The following is a 13659-nucleotide window of genomic DNA, read 5'->3' as shown; positions in this document are numbered from 1 at the left end:
TAAAAAAGAAAAAAAGGTAGGGGAAATAATGCCGATGGAGTTCTCTGTCCTGAAAAATGCTATGCAATCCTATATCGTATATTTCATCCCTGTCAGCGAATGAAGATACAACATAACAAAATTTTACTAAATTCCACAATTAATTATGTTCATAAATTTTCATCAAAGACATCCAATAATAAAAACTCCAATAATTGAAGTATTAGAAAGAAATTCAAATGAAGATTCTAAAGGGTGTCTAAAAGAAGTAATGGAACCCAATTGTGTGTTTGCTTTTGATGAATTAATTTTTTTCGTTATAGGTTTATTAATTATTTTTTCAACTAAAAGACCAAAGTATTTCAAATCAGATGACTTTTAAATGTCCCCTATAAATCTTATTGAACGTAATTCGCGTAAATTTTTTTAGACGCCCATTCGACGTCGAAGCAGATATTTGCTCTTGTAGAAAATGAAACGAAGCGTGTAACACCGATAAAAAAAAATCTTCAGCTTTGTTCAAAATGAAAACAAAAAATGTAGAAACTCATCAAAGTATCAAATTGAACTTTCTTTCGTATTCCAATCAGATAAGCGTTCATGGAATTCACAGTTTCTTCTCTTTCTTTGAACGTTCTCTTAAATGCCACTTAGGAACGCAACTAAAAAAATATCAAGGAACAATTGAAAGGACTGTTCAAAAAGAAGAAATAAATCTTTCGAAAAAGCTATAAAATTTTACGGATTCGTTGCCCTATTTTCTATCATCGATTTATTCGAGGAAAGTCGGGGGAGGGGGGGGTGTTGATGATCTTAAAAATCGAAGACAACATATCCAAAAATCTATCAATCAAATTCTAATGTCCCTAATTTGCATTTCAATTAACGTGTTGAAAAAAAAAAAGAAAATTTTTTGTATAGAAATTGTACGTCAAAAAAGAAAATACGAATTGTTCTGACAAGTTTCAAAAACAGACACGAAACTTCTACGTACCCTATCGATCTACCCTTTCGCAATAAATTCAATCAAATCACAGTAGGAAAAATATGAAAAGTTTCGTACAGGATTTTCGTATCAGCAGCCACAGGGTGGGTAGGGACTTGGTGATTCGACGACAAATGCAGGATATGCAAGTGGTGTCGATGTTTACGGAGCTCTTGTTGTCGGGCATTTCGCACTCCAAAACTCGTTTCGTGTTTCTACGAATATCGTGGATAGAGTATACGGGAAATATCGTCTGTTTATCGGATGAAACTTTTCTCTTAACTTAGCCAAGTGGAAAGTTACACATTAATATAGTATATCCAGGCGTGTAGTAAACGCGTATGCATATGTGGATTATTTTAAATTATCACAATTTTTGGTCTTCTTTTTGTCAAACGAAAAATCATATTTTACAAAACTTTGTATAATGCTAAAAAAAAGTTATCGAAATGAAAACTCCAATTAAATAGAATATCCAATATGTCTGGTTATGATTGAACTCGATGTTCGCATGCTATAAACATTTCCAATTTGGTACCGTAGGAGAGTGAGAGAGAGAGAGAGAACAGGACAAAGTCACATATGGGTAACTAGTTAGTTAGGTAGGTAGGTAGGTAGCCTAGTTTCCATACGATACTCGTCATCCCTACGCCAGTGTTATTTCCAGGTTGAATCGTGTATTTCATCGTGAACAACAGACCTAGTGTATTTCATGCGCTTGAATTTCAACCATGCGCTATTTCGATCTGCTACATGCGAATCATATATTTGCATCCCGACTTGCATCACCAAACCGTTACTGAACTACTGAAACGTTTGACAGGAAATTATTTATCAAGTTTTTCTTTCTCATTTTATTATCGATATTCAAATCTTCGTTCGTAAGACATTAAATGATTCCATAATTCGAGAAATTGTTCTAGAATATTGATTTTCTTTTTAATATTATTTTAATTTAAGCTAAAAATAAGATTATAATAATATTTCCTTGAAATGAAAAATTGCAATAATCTATTCTTACAATAAGATGCATTAAATGTTTTCAATTTTGCATTAACATCTACGAATCTAAATGCATGTATACACGTGCATGGAAATCTATTGCAACACACACACATATATGTTTATTCCATATAATCAGCTTACATCTCGCACTGACAAGCCACTGACTATACATGTACATTGTATTTCCGGTTGGGATACGTATATAAGTACATACATTAGACAGAAGCATCAGACCTAGAAACACATCTACATATATATTGGTTAATGCTTCAATATTAGACAGTATTAGAATATATCGATAGAAGTACACTGAAAAAAAATAGCATACATAATACATAATACAAAATAAAATTCTTTTAGTTTGTATTTATATACTTATCTCAAATATTTAAAAAAATCTTATTTGTATTCCTTTCCTTTTCAGCCACTCAATTTTTAACATATCCTATTGTTAATATACAACATTTTTATACATAAATAAGCTAAATTTTGATGTTATATAAAATGTAGGTATTAAAAAAAAGAAATTGCTAATATATTATTTGACGAATAGTTATTCATAACATATTCCATATAAAATATCAGTACTTTACCTGCTTTTGTCCCATCAGATTTTCGGATAAACGTACTACATAGCGCTTTATCGATAAGCTTTTTTCCTATCTTTCTATACCTTTTTATAAATTTTCGATACTTTATCCTCCCTTTCACATCCTCGTATAGATATATACACATACACAGTATATTCAGTCTCTATTCTTCAATAATGCCAGTAAGTAAATGTGTACTCTATAGTATACACAATTCAGTATAGTATATAATTATGTAAGATTATTTATATATGTATTCATATATGTATGTATGTGTGTTATTAGTATTGTCAGTCGTTGTATCATGCATATACAAAAGTTACTGGATCATTTACATATTTGAATAAGCTCTCGTAACTAATAATCGTATCGGGAACCATCGTATGCTAATATTCACTAAACGTGTGCACTCATTTACGAGAACCTAATTATCTAATAATAAACGATACGAATCTGTTAGAATACAATGGCATTGTTAAAAAGATATTTATCATGATAATAATAACAATAATTTTAATAATTATAGAAAGAGAGTTATAAGAAAAAGAAGGAAATTATTTATGTGTTTCTTACTTTTTCATCTATTAATTATTGTATATAATTATTAAAATTGAAGAATATATAGATTACTTACAAAGCAACATGATAATAAATTCTAACCTTTCAAAGATGCAGTTACATTTCGAAATCTTGAATTCTCTTCAATGATTCTTTCTTCGTTAAATTTTCAACCCTTCGTTATATTAACTCATCATTCGCCAATCAATAATTCATCGAACATTCTTTTCTCTTTCAAAAAAAAAAAAAAAACTTAATTCAAATTCAAATTTCTTTTCGAAATTATTTACACACACGAAACAATAAAATTGATTAACCTAATTATCGATATCGAAACTAACAATCAAACGATAATCATTGGTCGTCAATAATGGCGCGAAGTTCAATCCGATTCAAACGTCCTATTCTCGTATTAGTTTGAATTTCAATTAAATTTGCGAAGGAAACATTTTACAAATCAAAAAACCTTGGACAAAATACTACGGCACTCGCGAATTGCTGATTATCTTCTTTTTTTTTAGCTTTTCGTACACCCGGGAACATTGAAAATAATGGACAAAGGAATGATTGTAAAATATAAAAAAAAAAAGAAAAGAAAAAAAAAGAAAGAAAGAAGCCAACAAGGGAATTTAAAACGATACGCGAATTTCTGCAATGCTGATTCAAATGTGCGTTCATCGCGGTCTCAGGTACACTGCTGAACTATTCGCCCTGGAGTAAACCTATATACAGCAAGCTGCTGCAAAATTTGCGTGGGCGATTCTACATAGTTCTGTGCCCACGCTTGATTGACTATATACATGTATATACACATGTATATATGTATATACAAGGTGAGACGCCTATAACTGTATCACCTAAATATCTCCTTTTTTTACAATCGCATTAAATAACTTCAAAGGAAAAAGTTGCACTATTAAAGGGGGGGAATCTAATGATTGAAAAAAAGAGTAGAGTATAAAAAAAAACAAGAAAAAAATGATCTGCATGAACATTCTGACTATTTGTTCTCGAGATATTCGAAAAATATTTAAACGCATATACATTGGTTCAATATTAAATAATTTCGATCTGATATTCTATTAAACGAAAATTTTACTCTCGAAGTCATCGCTAACCAGGAACGTTAAAAAGAATATATTTTAGTTTAAAAATAGATAAGAGTATAAGATACATCTTAAATGATTGTTAATTAATCGAAAAAAATATTAATTGCAGTCTGAAAACAAGAAGAATAAGATCGACGTACTATCCTCTTCGGAATCCATCGTTAGACTGACACGTTGTCCTCTGTGAAAGTTCTTTTATTAAACGTTGTTTATTTAACTCTCCGAATATTATTTTCATTATACATACGTGTATAGCCTTCGGAAAGTCATATAAACAACTTTTAATAAAAGAATTTTCATAAAAGAGAAAGTGCCAGTCTCAAGGTGAATTTCGAGGAAGACGGTTAACAGAACATATACTCCGAGCTTTTAGACAACAATAGACACTTTTATCGATTAATTAATAATTATTTTAATATTCTAATACACTCTACTTATATTTTAGCTTGTTTAAACATATATTCACTGATTTAAACATTACATACTTATTAATATACTTTGAATATTAAATTATTTTTATGTGATATTCTTTTATATGAAAATTTTATAACCCGAAGTCATATTTTTAAAAAATGCTAAAATCAGAAAGTTACAATCTTAAATTTTATGTATTAGGTGTATGATTCCCTTTATACACATGCGCAACGTTCGGAAAGTCATATAAACAACTTTCAATAAAAGTAATTTTCTAGAGGACAATGTCTCAGTCTAACGACTAATTTCGAAGAGGATGGCACGTAGATCGTATACTCCGAGTTTTTAGACGATAATAGACACTTGCATCGATTAATTAACAATTATTTTAATGCACTAATGCACTCTCTTTATGTTACAGCAGAATTTTACCCTCGAAGTCATCACTGCGCAGGAGCATTAAAATAATTACATAAAATAGATAAAAATACGAAAATCATAACGTTTTAATCTTAAATTTTATTAATTGGTTGTATTATTCCCTTTATACACATGCGCAACGTTCGGAAAGTCATATAAACAACATTTAATAAAAGTAATTTTATAGAGGACAACGTCTCATTTCAACGATGGATTTCGAAGGGGACGGTACATAGATCATATATTCCGAGCTTTTAAACGACAATAGACATTCCTATCGATTATTTAACGATTATTTTAATGCTCTAATGCACTCTACTTATATTTAAGATTGTTTAAAAGTATATACATTTGTATAACCATTACATATCTATTAACATATTTTTTACATGATAGGCTTTGAATTTTTCAGCCGTTAACATGCTAGACTCAGAACTTTTCAACCCTCCTATACGAAGAGAAAAACTATTCTTTTTTAATATATATAAAATATTTTTATGTATTCTATCTATTTAAATGATATTTCGTATATTGTTCGATCCATAAGCCAAAAATTATTGCATACACAACTTTAAAGAAAACCATAACATCATTGCAGAAGCTATTAAAAATTTTCTATATATGTTTCTTTTCATTTTAATTATTAATTTTGTGTTTGGCATAGATGTTTATTTATATTTTTATTTAAAATAATTAATTTGTTTCACGAGCCCGCCTAGTTAGACATAACTAGTATATAAAATTTCAATACATAAACAATCACATTGGTGTATCACTGCGTCATCTAGCGTTGCACATGCAGAATTAAAATTCATCATCTTCTTTTTTTCAACTCGGTCGGTACATGCTAACTACTTTCTATATGATTAAACTCGACATGTCGATAACTATCATAAAATGGTTACTAATACATCGCAATGCATATATCTTACATAATGTTAGCCCTTTTGATAATGATTGCGTCATTTACATTACGCTTGGTATGTTAATTAGAATAATAAATTATTAGATTAGCTATTGTGAAAAAGTTTTCAATGACATTTTGCAACGGAAAATTTTTCGCTTTGGTGAATTCTTATGTATATTATTATTCTGTCCTACTCCCTATTAACTCTTTATAGGTAGACGGCTTTGATTTAGCTAAATTGCCGGAAACGTTTTATTTATTATCACTTATTCTCTTCTTCGTATATAATAACATCTCTTGTATTATTTTTCTTTTTCTTATAATATTTTCTTTATTCTCATAACGTTTATCTCTAGGTACGAACAATGAAATATTCAAATTCTTAAAAAAGTTCATTTTTATATATAGATTTACTTATTTACAGCCTCGTGGCCCATATAAAACCCTCATACCGTTTCCATGCTTACTCCTAAACTTACAATTAATTTTTAAGAATCTCTTACAAATAAATTACTATGCATAATTAATTATAAACAATTGATTAAATACCACGTATATATATATATATACATAAATAATAGTAAAATATTTAACGGAAATAATACGAAAATAATATATTATTGTTCTAAAAGAAAGTATTGAAAAATCAAATTTTCCGCCATTTTGTAATCTCGATTCTTTGAAGAGTCTGAAGTTATTTAAAAAGAAATAAGCGGCATGCATTCAAGACACATTAATGGCAATTGGTGGCAATCGTGAAGAGGTACACAGGGTGCGGCAATGTTCAGTCGATTACTTGCGTTCGTCGTCTCCGTCGTCTTCGCCGTCACTGTTGTCGTTGTCATCGTCGATAGTCGTTTGTCGTCGTCGACAAGATAAGTTAGTTAGAGTGAGAAAGAGTAACAATGCGGTTCGTACTCGTTATTCGTCGTGCTCTAAGCAAAATTATAATTAGTCATTTATAGTATAAGAGCGCGAATTGCGTATAAAAATATATATAAATATATACTTATATATATTTTTCATATTTAAATATAAGAAATTGTTTATATCGTCAAAGTGTAACTCTGGTAGTCGTTGTTCGTTTAACTCGTAACAAACTCGATCGTTTATAGCGTAAAAAAGAACCGAAAATTTGTATTCGTATATATTTTTAACAGAATTTACATTTAAATATAAGAAAGTGTTCATCGTCAAGTGTAATTTCATTGTGATAGGATTGTCTAAATTATAATTCGTTCATACGTTCGTTCCTTCGTTTATTCGTAGCGCGTCGAGGTTATCGCTTTGATGGTGCATAAGAATAGACCGATGAAAATTGTGTTGTGCGCCTTTAGCACGGGGTGTGAGATCATAGTCGAAACATTATGACGGACGGTCGCCCTTGCTACGATACGAAGGATCGTTCCTTCCTTTTTCCTTCTCTTCAAACATTATCCTATAGCCTACCGGAAAATAATCAGACAAGAGATGAACGTACGTGAAACCAAGCTAAATTTGATAACACTGTCCTTGGTTATTACAAAGTGAACACTTTATTTAGACAGTTAGATTAGTTTTTAAACGGAAGTTATTTTTCGACACGATTTCACCAACGATTGTTTTAACCAAAAAATCAACGACCATGAAGAAACAATTTTTCAGGGTTAAACAGCTCGCCGATCAAACTTTTTCCAGGTAATCGTCTATCTCTTTTCTCTTCTTTTTTTAATTATTTTATATTTTTAACTTAAAAAAGAGCAGGTCTCACACTTTCTCTATCTTTTTCTATCTTTGGATTGATTTACCTTGAAATCGAAAAAGTCAATCTAGTTTTTTTTTTCTTTGGTAACTTATCAAATTTTATCTACTTTCCTTTTTTCTTAGCAAAAAATGTCTAAAGTGAAGATAGTACATAATACGATATTTGTTCAATCATTAGAAACTAAACTTTTTGTTTTTTTTTTACTAACTTTATAACAAATATCGATAATATATGTTTTCTATTGCATTATTGATATTGCACGTTCAAAGGTTATTGACAGGCAAAAGAAGGAAGATCGAAGAGCATGCACTAAAATAAACTATGAGTCAGGATATCCCAAAAGTAGAGTTATTCTTGTTAAAGCTTCTTCTCTTTAGATCGACTAACATTTTCACTTCAAATCATATGTATCGATCTTGTGCGTTATCAACTTTCACATTTATTTGTTCGATTAATTTGTCTTCTTTTATATAGAGCGGGCAAAACAGAAGTTCTGACAGATGATTTACAAGCTGCAGACAAACACGTAGAGCAAATTAGAGCAGCTCTTACGGGTTTAAGTAAAAGACTTGGTAATCCGCCTAATCAAGCAATTGCACAGGAATCTGCATTTAAGGAAAAACGTTTGGTAAATTTTAATAAACTTATTTAAAAACAAAATTATTCTAAATACATTTTATTATGCACTAGATTATATGCGTTATTTTAATATATTCATAATAGTTAAGCGCTTATATATATTTAATATTGTCAAGTATAATTCTATTTTGATCGGTTTATCTATATTTATTCGTTTATTTGTTAAAGTAAGCATGTAGGATTTATTTCTTATTTATAATAGTATTTAAAGTATTTGTAGTAAGATCGTATACAATAATATGTATATTTATTATAGAGAAAATGCCCCGAATACATACTTGGACAAACAATGTTAGAAAATGCTACAGAAGATGGTCTTATGGGTTTTACTCTTTTAGAATGTGGAAAGACACAAATGTCATTAGCTAATGAGACTGTTGAACATGAAGCAAAGGTTGAACAATATGTTGCAGCACCATTACAACATATCTTAGATACTGACATTCCAAATATATTAAAACATAAGAGAAATTTGGCACGATTAATTTTGGACATGGACAGTGCAAAAACACGCTATCAACAAGCTAGCAAGCATAATGCTGGTAACGAATAAATCTTTTTAGTAATTTATATGACTATTTCGATAAAATAGTAAGTCGTTTAAACAGTTAGTCACATCAAAGCTTAAAAAGAAAAATTAAGTTTTTTCATAATCCAAAAATAATAGTACATAAAAAAAGAATGTTTACTTAATATTACATATTTATGAATGTAGGAACTGGTGCAACAAAAGCAGATAGTTTAAGAGAAGATTTAGAAGAGGCTGAATCTAAAGTTGAACAATGTAGGGATCAACTTGCTGCAGAAATGTTTCAATTGATGTCAAGAGAAACAGAACTAGCGCAGACCATCATACAATATGTCAAATTACAGAGAGCATATCACGCAAGTGTTTTACACTGTCTTGAAGATCTTATTCCTGGATTAGAAACTTATATCAGTTAGTATATAGTTTATAAATTTGGTACTACTGATATATTTGATTCTGATTTTTTGATTCCTTGATTATATTAAAATGTGTATACATTTTATAGATAATAACGAAATGAAGCCTGTTTATGGTTATCCTCTTGAAGAACATCTTAGAGTAACAAACAGGAAAATAGCATTACCTATACAATTATGCGTATCCGCATTATTGCGTTTAGGTATGGAAGAAGAGGGTTTATTTAGAGTAGCTGGTGCTGCATCCAAATCTCGCAGAATTAAGTTGAGTTTAGATGCATGCTGTTTAACTTTATCCACAGCTTTAGAATACAAAGATCCTCATGTTATCGCTGGTGCATTAAAGTCTTATTTACGTGAACTTCCTGAACCTCTATTAACATTTAAGTAAGTGTGATTTTCCTAATATAGACCGTTCTATTTATTACGCATTTTTATTATCATTTTTATTTTATTACTTCTTTTTAAAGGTTGTACTCTGAATGGATGGCTGCTGCAAAAATAACACAAAATGAATCTAGATTACGTGCGCTTTGGGAAGTATTGCACAAGCTTCCACCTGCAAACTTAGAAAACTTGCGGTTCCTAATTAAATTTTTAGCAGTATTGAGCAAAAACCAAGACATTAATAAAATGTCACCACAAAACATAGCGATCGTTATTGGTCCTAACTTAATTTGGAGTCCACAAGAAGATATAAATACAATAGTGTAAGCTACCTTTTATTTTTTTTATTTTTTCTATAGAATATTTTTTAATTTATAATTAATTTATTACATTATATTATATTATATATATTAAATATATATCATATTATTTCAGAATGAATATGAGTACTACAAGTATTTCTAGTCTTATTGTGGATCAGTTGATTACATATGCAGATTGGTTCTTCCCAGGTGAAATAGATTTTGATCGTGACTTAGAAATTGGAATAGTCAATGGTTTGGAACCTCAAGTGATTGGTATGCGTCGCTGTGTTTCTAACAGTAGTCTGAGCGACCACGGTGAAAGTCCACCCCAAGGTAGTCCAAAGCCTGCCGCTCGTAGAAAAAATAAGCCAGCGCCAACACCACCGAGTGGTACAACACCTGATAAAAGTGATAAAAAGTGTGATGATAAACCACCTCCAGCTCCTGATAAGCCACCCAGACCTTTAATGTCAGCTACGCTTAATCGGGCAACGTATAAGGCACAAAAGCATGAAGTTAATACAGAATTACTGACGAGACATGAAACTAATGTAGAAAAAGTTGAAAAAAATCCAGAAATCGAAATAAAACATATAGGATTTGAAGGAATACAAGCTCAGGTAGATATTCAAGCTTCGGATAACAGTGAAAATGTTTCCGAAATGAATATTTCGCAGTTTGAATTGGCTAAGAGTAGTGTTGATACAGAAAAATATAAACTAGATACATTAAATGCAGAGTTACAAAAGTCTGAAAAAAGAAATGTTCCTGTTTCTCTTGATAAAACAATAAATAGTGTAGAAAACGTTCAGACCAAGTCATCTGTAGACGTTGACAATTTGGATGTTTCTTCGCCAAGACCTAAGCCATTACCAACAGAAAAACCTGCTCCGTCTACGTTAGAAAGGAGAAGACCAGTTGCTGCCCCTAGAAATATTACAAACATAACGCATAATGCAGGTCTAATTATTTATTAAAAATTAATACACATTTTTTTATATTTTTTCTTTTTTGTAACGAAATAATGTCATTTAATTGTTAAAATTCTTATAGATGATACAGTTGAATTACGTAAAAAATCTGATAGCAGCAATGTAACAAATTTAAATGTAGGAGACAGAGCTAGTAAACCAGCAATTCCTGAACGACCTGCTGGTTTGGTTCGTCCGTCAAGTCTCATAAGACAACAACCGCGTCAGAGTAATGAAAATTTAGACACCGAATCAGGAGTAAGTATTCGTATATAACATAATATATTATTTATGTATATTTATTAATGGAGAACGAATTTGATTCACCAAATGTATTTATGTTTAATAAGAAAGGAATAGAGTAGTTAATTTGGTGGACAAATTTAGCCCTATAATGTATTTCTGTAATAATGTATTTACTATACGAATTCAAAGCAAGTATTGCAACCTGGATATTGTGAAATAGGAATGTGTAAGCCGTATAAATAATATTGTTTTCAGTTTTTAACAATTAGTAATGAATCTAAGTATAGAATAGTTATAAATATTATTTTAACAACATGTTACATTTTATCTTGCATTTAAATGAGATAAATATGTTTAATAATATTAAAATGTAATTTTAATAAATCTGCAGCCCCTTACTTTGGAAAGGGCACACGTGTACTCTGTGGATAAGCAACAGGTCAGTATAATACAAGTGCGTGGAAATGGCAATGTGTTGTGCAATCCAGGAGAGAGCAATGGCAACACAGCTTCGAACTTGCAGAGAAGTCCTAGTGTGGGTAGTCGACCTTCGTCTATGTCTTTGTACGGTGAACGACCAGAGAAACCTGCAAGACCAGATGTTCCAGACCAGGCTAAGGCGCATGCAAGGACTAAATCTGAAGGCAACATTATTGACGTTCAAACACAAACAGAAACTGTAGTTGTGCTTAAGTCACCACAACAACCTGTTCCAGCATCCCCAAGATTTCATCAAAGGCCTCCTAGGCCACAACCACCACCACCTCCACCTCCTTCAACTCGGCCTAAATCCGAACAAGAGAGTACTAATCTTTAAAAAGTTCTCTCTAAAACGATGGTCCTTGTAATTATCGATAAAGCAATTAATGCATCATCGATTATTTTGCATGTAATGATGAGAGGTGTCTTAGCGTAATGCTATAATATTGTGCGATTAGAAAAACAATTTCTATGAACTTTAAATGAAATATTTATGTAACGCATTACTTTTTAAAAAATATTATACCTGATTTGCATATCTTAACAAATATTTTTTTATGGCTTATCAAATTTTATACGTTTTGTTAAGAGATCAAATATATAAGCTGAAAATTAGCATAAATATAAAAGAAAAAAAATAATTTAAAATTCGATTTCCTTTTAAACGCGCGTCCCTCGAAGCGCACAAAATGCAATGTGCATTTAGATAAAATATTCAAGTAATAGCTATTTGATAAGATTATCATTTTTAATATATGACATTGTAAATGATACGTCCATATAAAAAGGAACTTTGACTAACATGTGAATATTTCTATTGGAATTGAGCCTTTGAGTGATATGTATAGTTAAATGACCCTGTTTTAAGTATACGCGTGTACATTAAAAGTACATGTTAGTTATACTTGAATTATGCATATATAAAATAATATCTTGTACCTTAACTTATTTGCATTTTTTGATCGTTATCATTGAATGATTACAAAACAATGGATGGTTGACATTGTATAATATTCTATTTTTCAAATAATGGGTGAAAATGTTAGATTTCTTTTTTCAAGAGTATTATAAAGGAGCAAATATTACTCTTGTTGTTTTATAGCCAAATTTAATATCTCTGCACAAAACACGTATATATATACAATATATATTCTTTCAAAAATATGTTAAATAATATCACACCATTAGCTTTATTTTGAGAAATTTTTTATAGAACAATTAAGTGCAATTGGAAGTAGTACGTATGTTTAAATATATATATGCTCTTTTAATTAAAAAGAAAAAATATCTATGTTACGTTATATTGCATTATATCATATACAGTTTATAATTATTTAGCAGATGTGATAATGTACATTTGACAATGAGACGAGTATTATTTGTTATAAATTATAACATGTTTTTATATTATTTAAATTACTAGAAAGATTACGTTAAAATTATTGTAAAAAATTCAATTCTTATATAATGTTTTTTTTCTTCTAGTATTATTCCAATGTAATATCGTGCAATTAGTAATTATCTATTTCAAATAACCTTGAGAGTATATGTAATATTTTTTCTATCACGAATGAAAATATTGCTTTTACAATTAAATGGTATTCAATGCATTTTAAGATGCGAATGACAGCTGATCTTGTATTCCCTCAGAGACGTATTTGAATCCTTATATTCTGTAAAAGTATATTTTTAAATTTTAAAAATTATATGTAATCAGTTTTCCTTTTTTTTTTTTTTAATTTAATTTAATTTTATTATAATATTGTTATGAAAATAACGCAAATGACAAATCATGCATTTACCTAAGGAGTGCTTAGGCTGTGAATGTAATGGACTATTAAAGGATTTATTTGTATATAAATAAAATGTTTCCTTATCAAAATAATCAAAGTATAATAATAATAAATTGCTAAACAATGTAAAGGTTATCAAAATATTATTAACACGTTAAATTTATTGGAATAGTTAAAGAATA

General features: G+C 29.8%; 2 protein-coding genes across 5 annotated transcripts in view; one reads left to right on the top strand and one right to left on the bottom strand.

The window, feature by feature from the left end:
* Positions 1–3801, bottom strand: part of LOC122521957 — a 42610-nt gene extending 38809 nt beyond the window's left edge. The window contains exons 1-2 of one of the 2 annotated variants that reach the window (XM_043642714.1): positions 3459–3801; positions 3220–3348 (exon numbers count right to left, since the gene is read on the bottom strand). The gene's annotated coding sequence lies outside the window, so the exon portion shown is untranslated. Of the gene's footprint in view, positions 1–3219; positions 3424–3458 lie in introns of those variants that run through there. The other variant, XM_043642713.1, reaches the window with a different exon arrangement.
* A 2986-nt stretch (positions 3802–6787) lies between these two features.
* Positions 6788–13569, top strand: LOC122521958 (rho GTPase-activating protein 44-like). 3 transcript variants are annotated; one of them, XM_043642719.1, is made up of 11 exons: positions 6788–6877; positions 7237–7644; positions 8186–8339; positions 8607–8892; positions 9066–9290; positions 9385–9682; positions 9766–10005; positions 10118–10947; positions 11041–11216; positions 11596–11643; positions 11728–13569. In XM_043642719.1, the coding sequence occupies exons 2-11, from the start codon at positions 7592–7594 to the stop codon at positions 12019–12021; spliced, it is 2604 nt and encodes an 867-aa protein (XP_043498654.1). In that variant the 5' UTR covers positions 6788–6877; positions 7237–7591; the 3' UTR covers positions 12022–13569. The 3 variants fall into 3 exon arrangements, with proteins under 3 accessions (XP_043498654.1, XP_043498653.1, XP_043498652.1); XM_043642718.1 differs by having other exon boundaries at positions 11101–11216; positions 11596–13569; XM_043642717.1 differs by having other exon boundaries at positions 11596–13569.
* The last annotated feature ends 90 nt before the right edge of the window (positions 13570–13659 follow it).

The sequence above is a fragment of the Polistes fuscatus genome, unplaced genomic scaffold, assembly GCF_010416935.1.
Source record: "Polistes fuscatus isolate 324 unplaced genomic scaffold, CU_Pfus_HIC Scaffold5, whole genome shotgun sequence".
Classification (NCBI taxonomy): domain Eukaryota; kingdom Metazoa; phylum Arthropoda; class Insecta; order Hymenoptera; family Vespidae; genus Polistes; species Polistes fuscatus.
The sequence above is the reverse complement of the archived record's forward strand: the minus strand, read 5'-3'. Positions and strand labels throughout refer to the sequence as shown.

Excerpts from the sequence above, each read along its gene's own strand:
- LOC122521958 (XM_043642717.1), top strand. The coding sequence starts at position 7,592 with ATGAAGAAACAATTTTTCAGGGTTAAACAGCTCGCCGATCAAACTTTT. Across the intron at positions 9,291-9,384 it reads TGGATTAGAAACTTATATCA|ATAATAACGAAATGAAGCCT; the intron begins GTTAGTATATAG and ends TACATTTTATAG. Across the intron at positions 10,006-10,117 it reads GAAGATATAAATACAATAGT|AATGAATATGAGTACTACAA; the intron begins GTAAGCTACCTT and ends ATATTATTTCAG.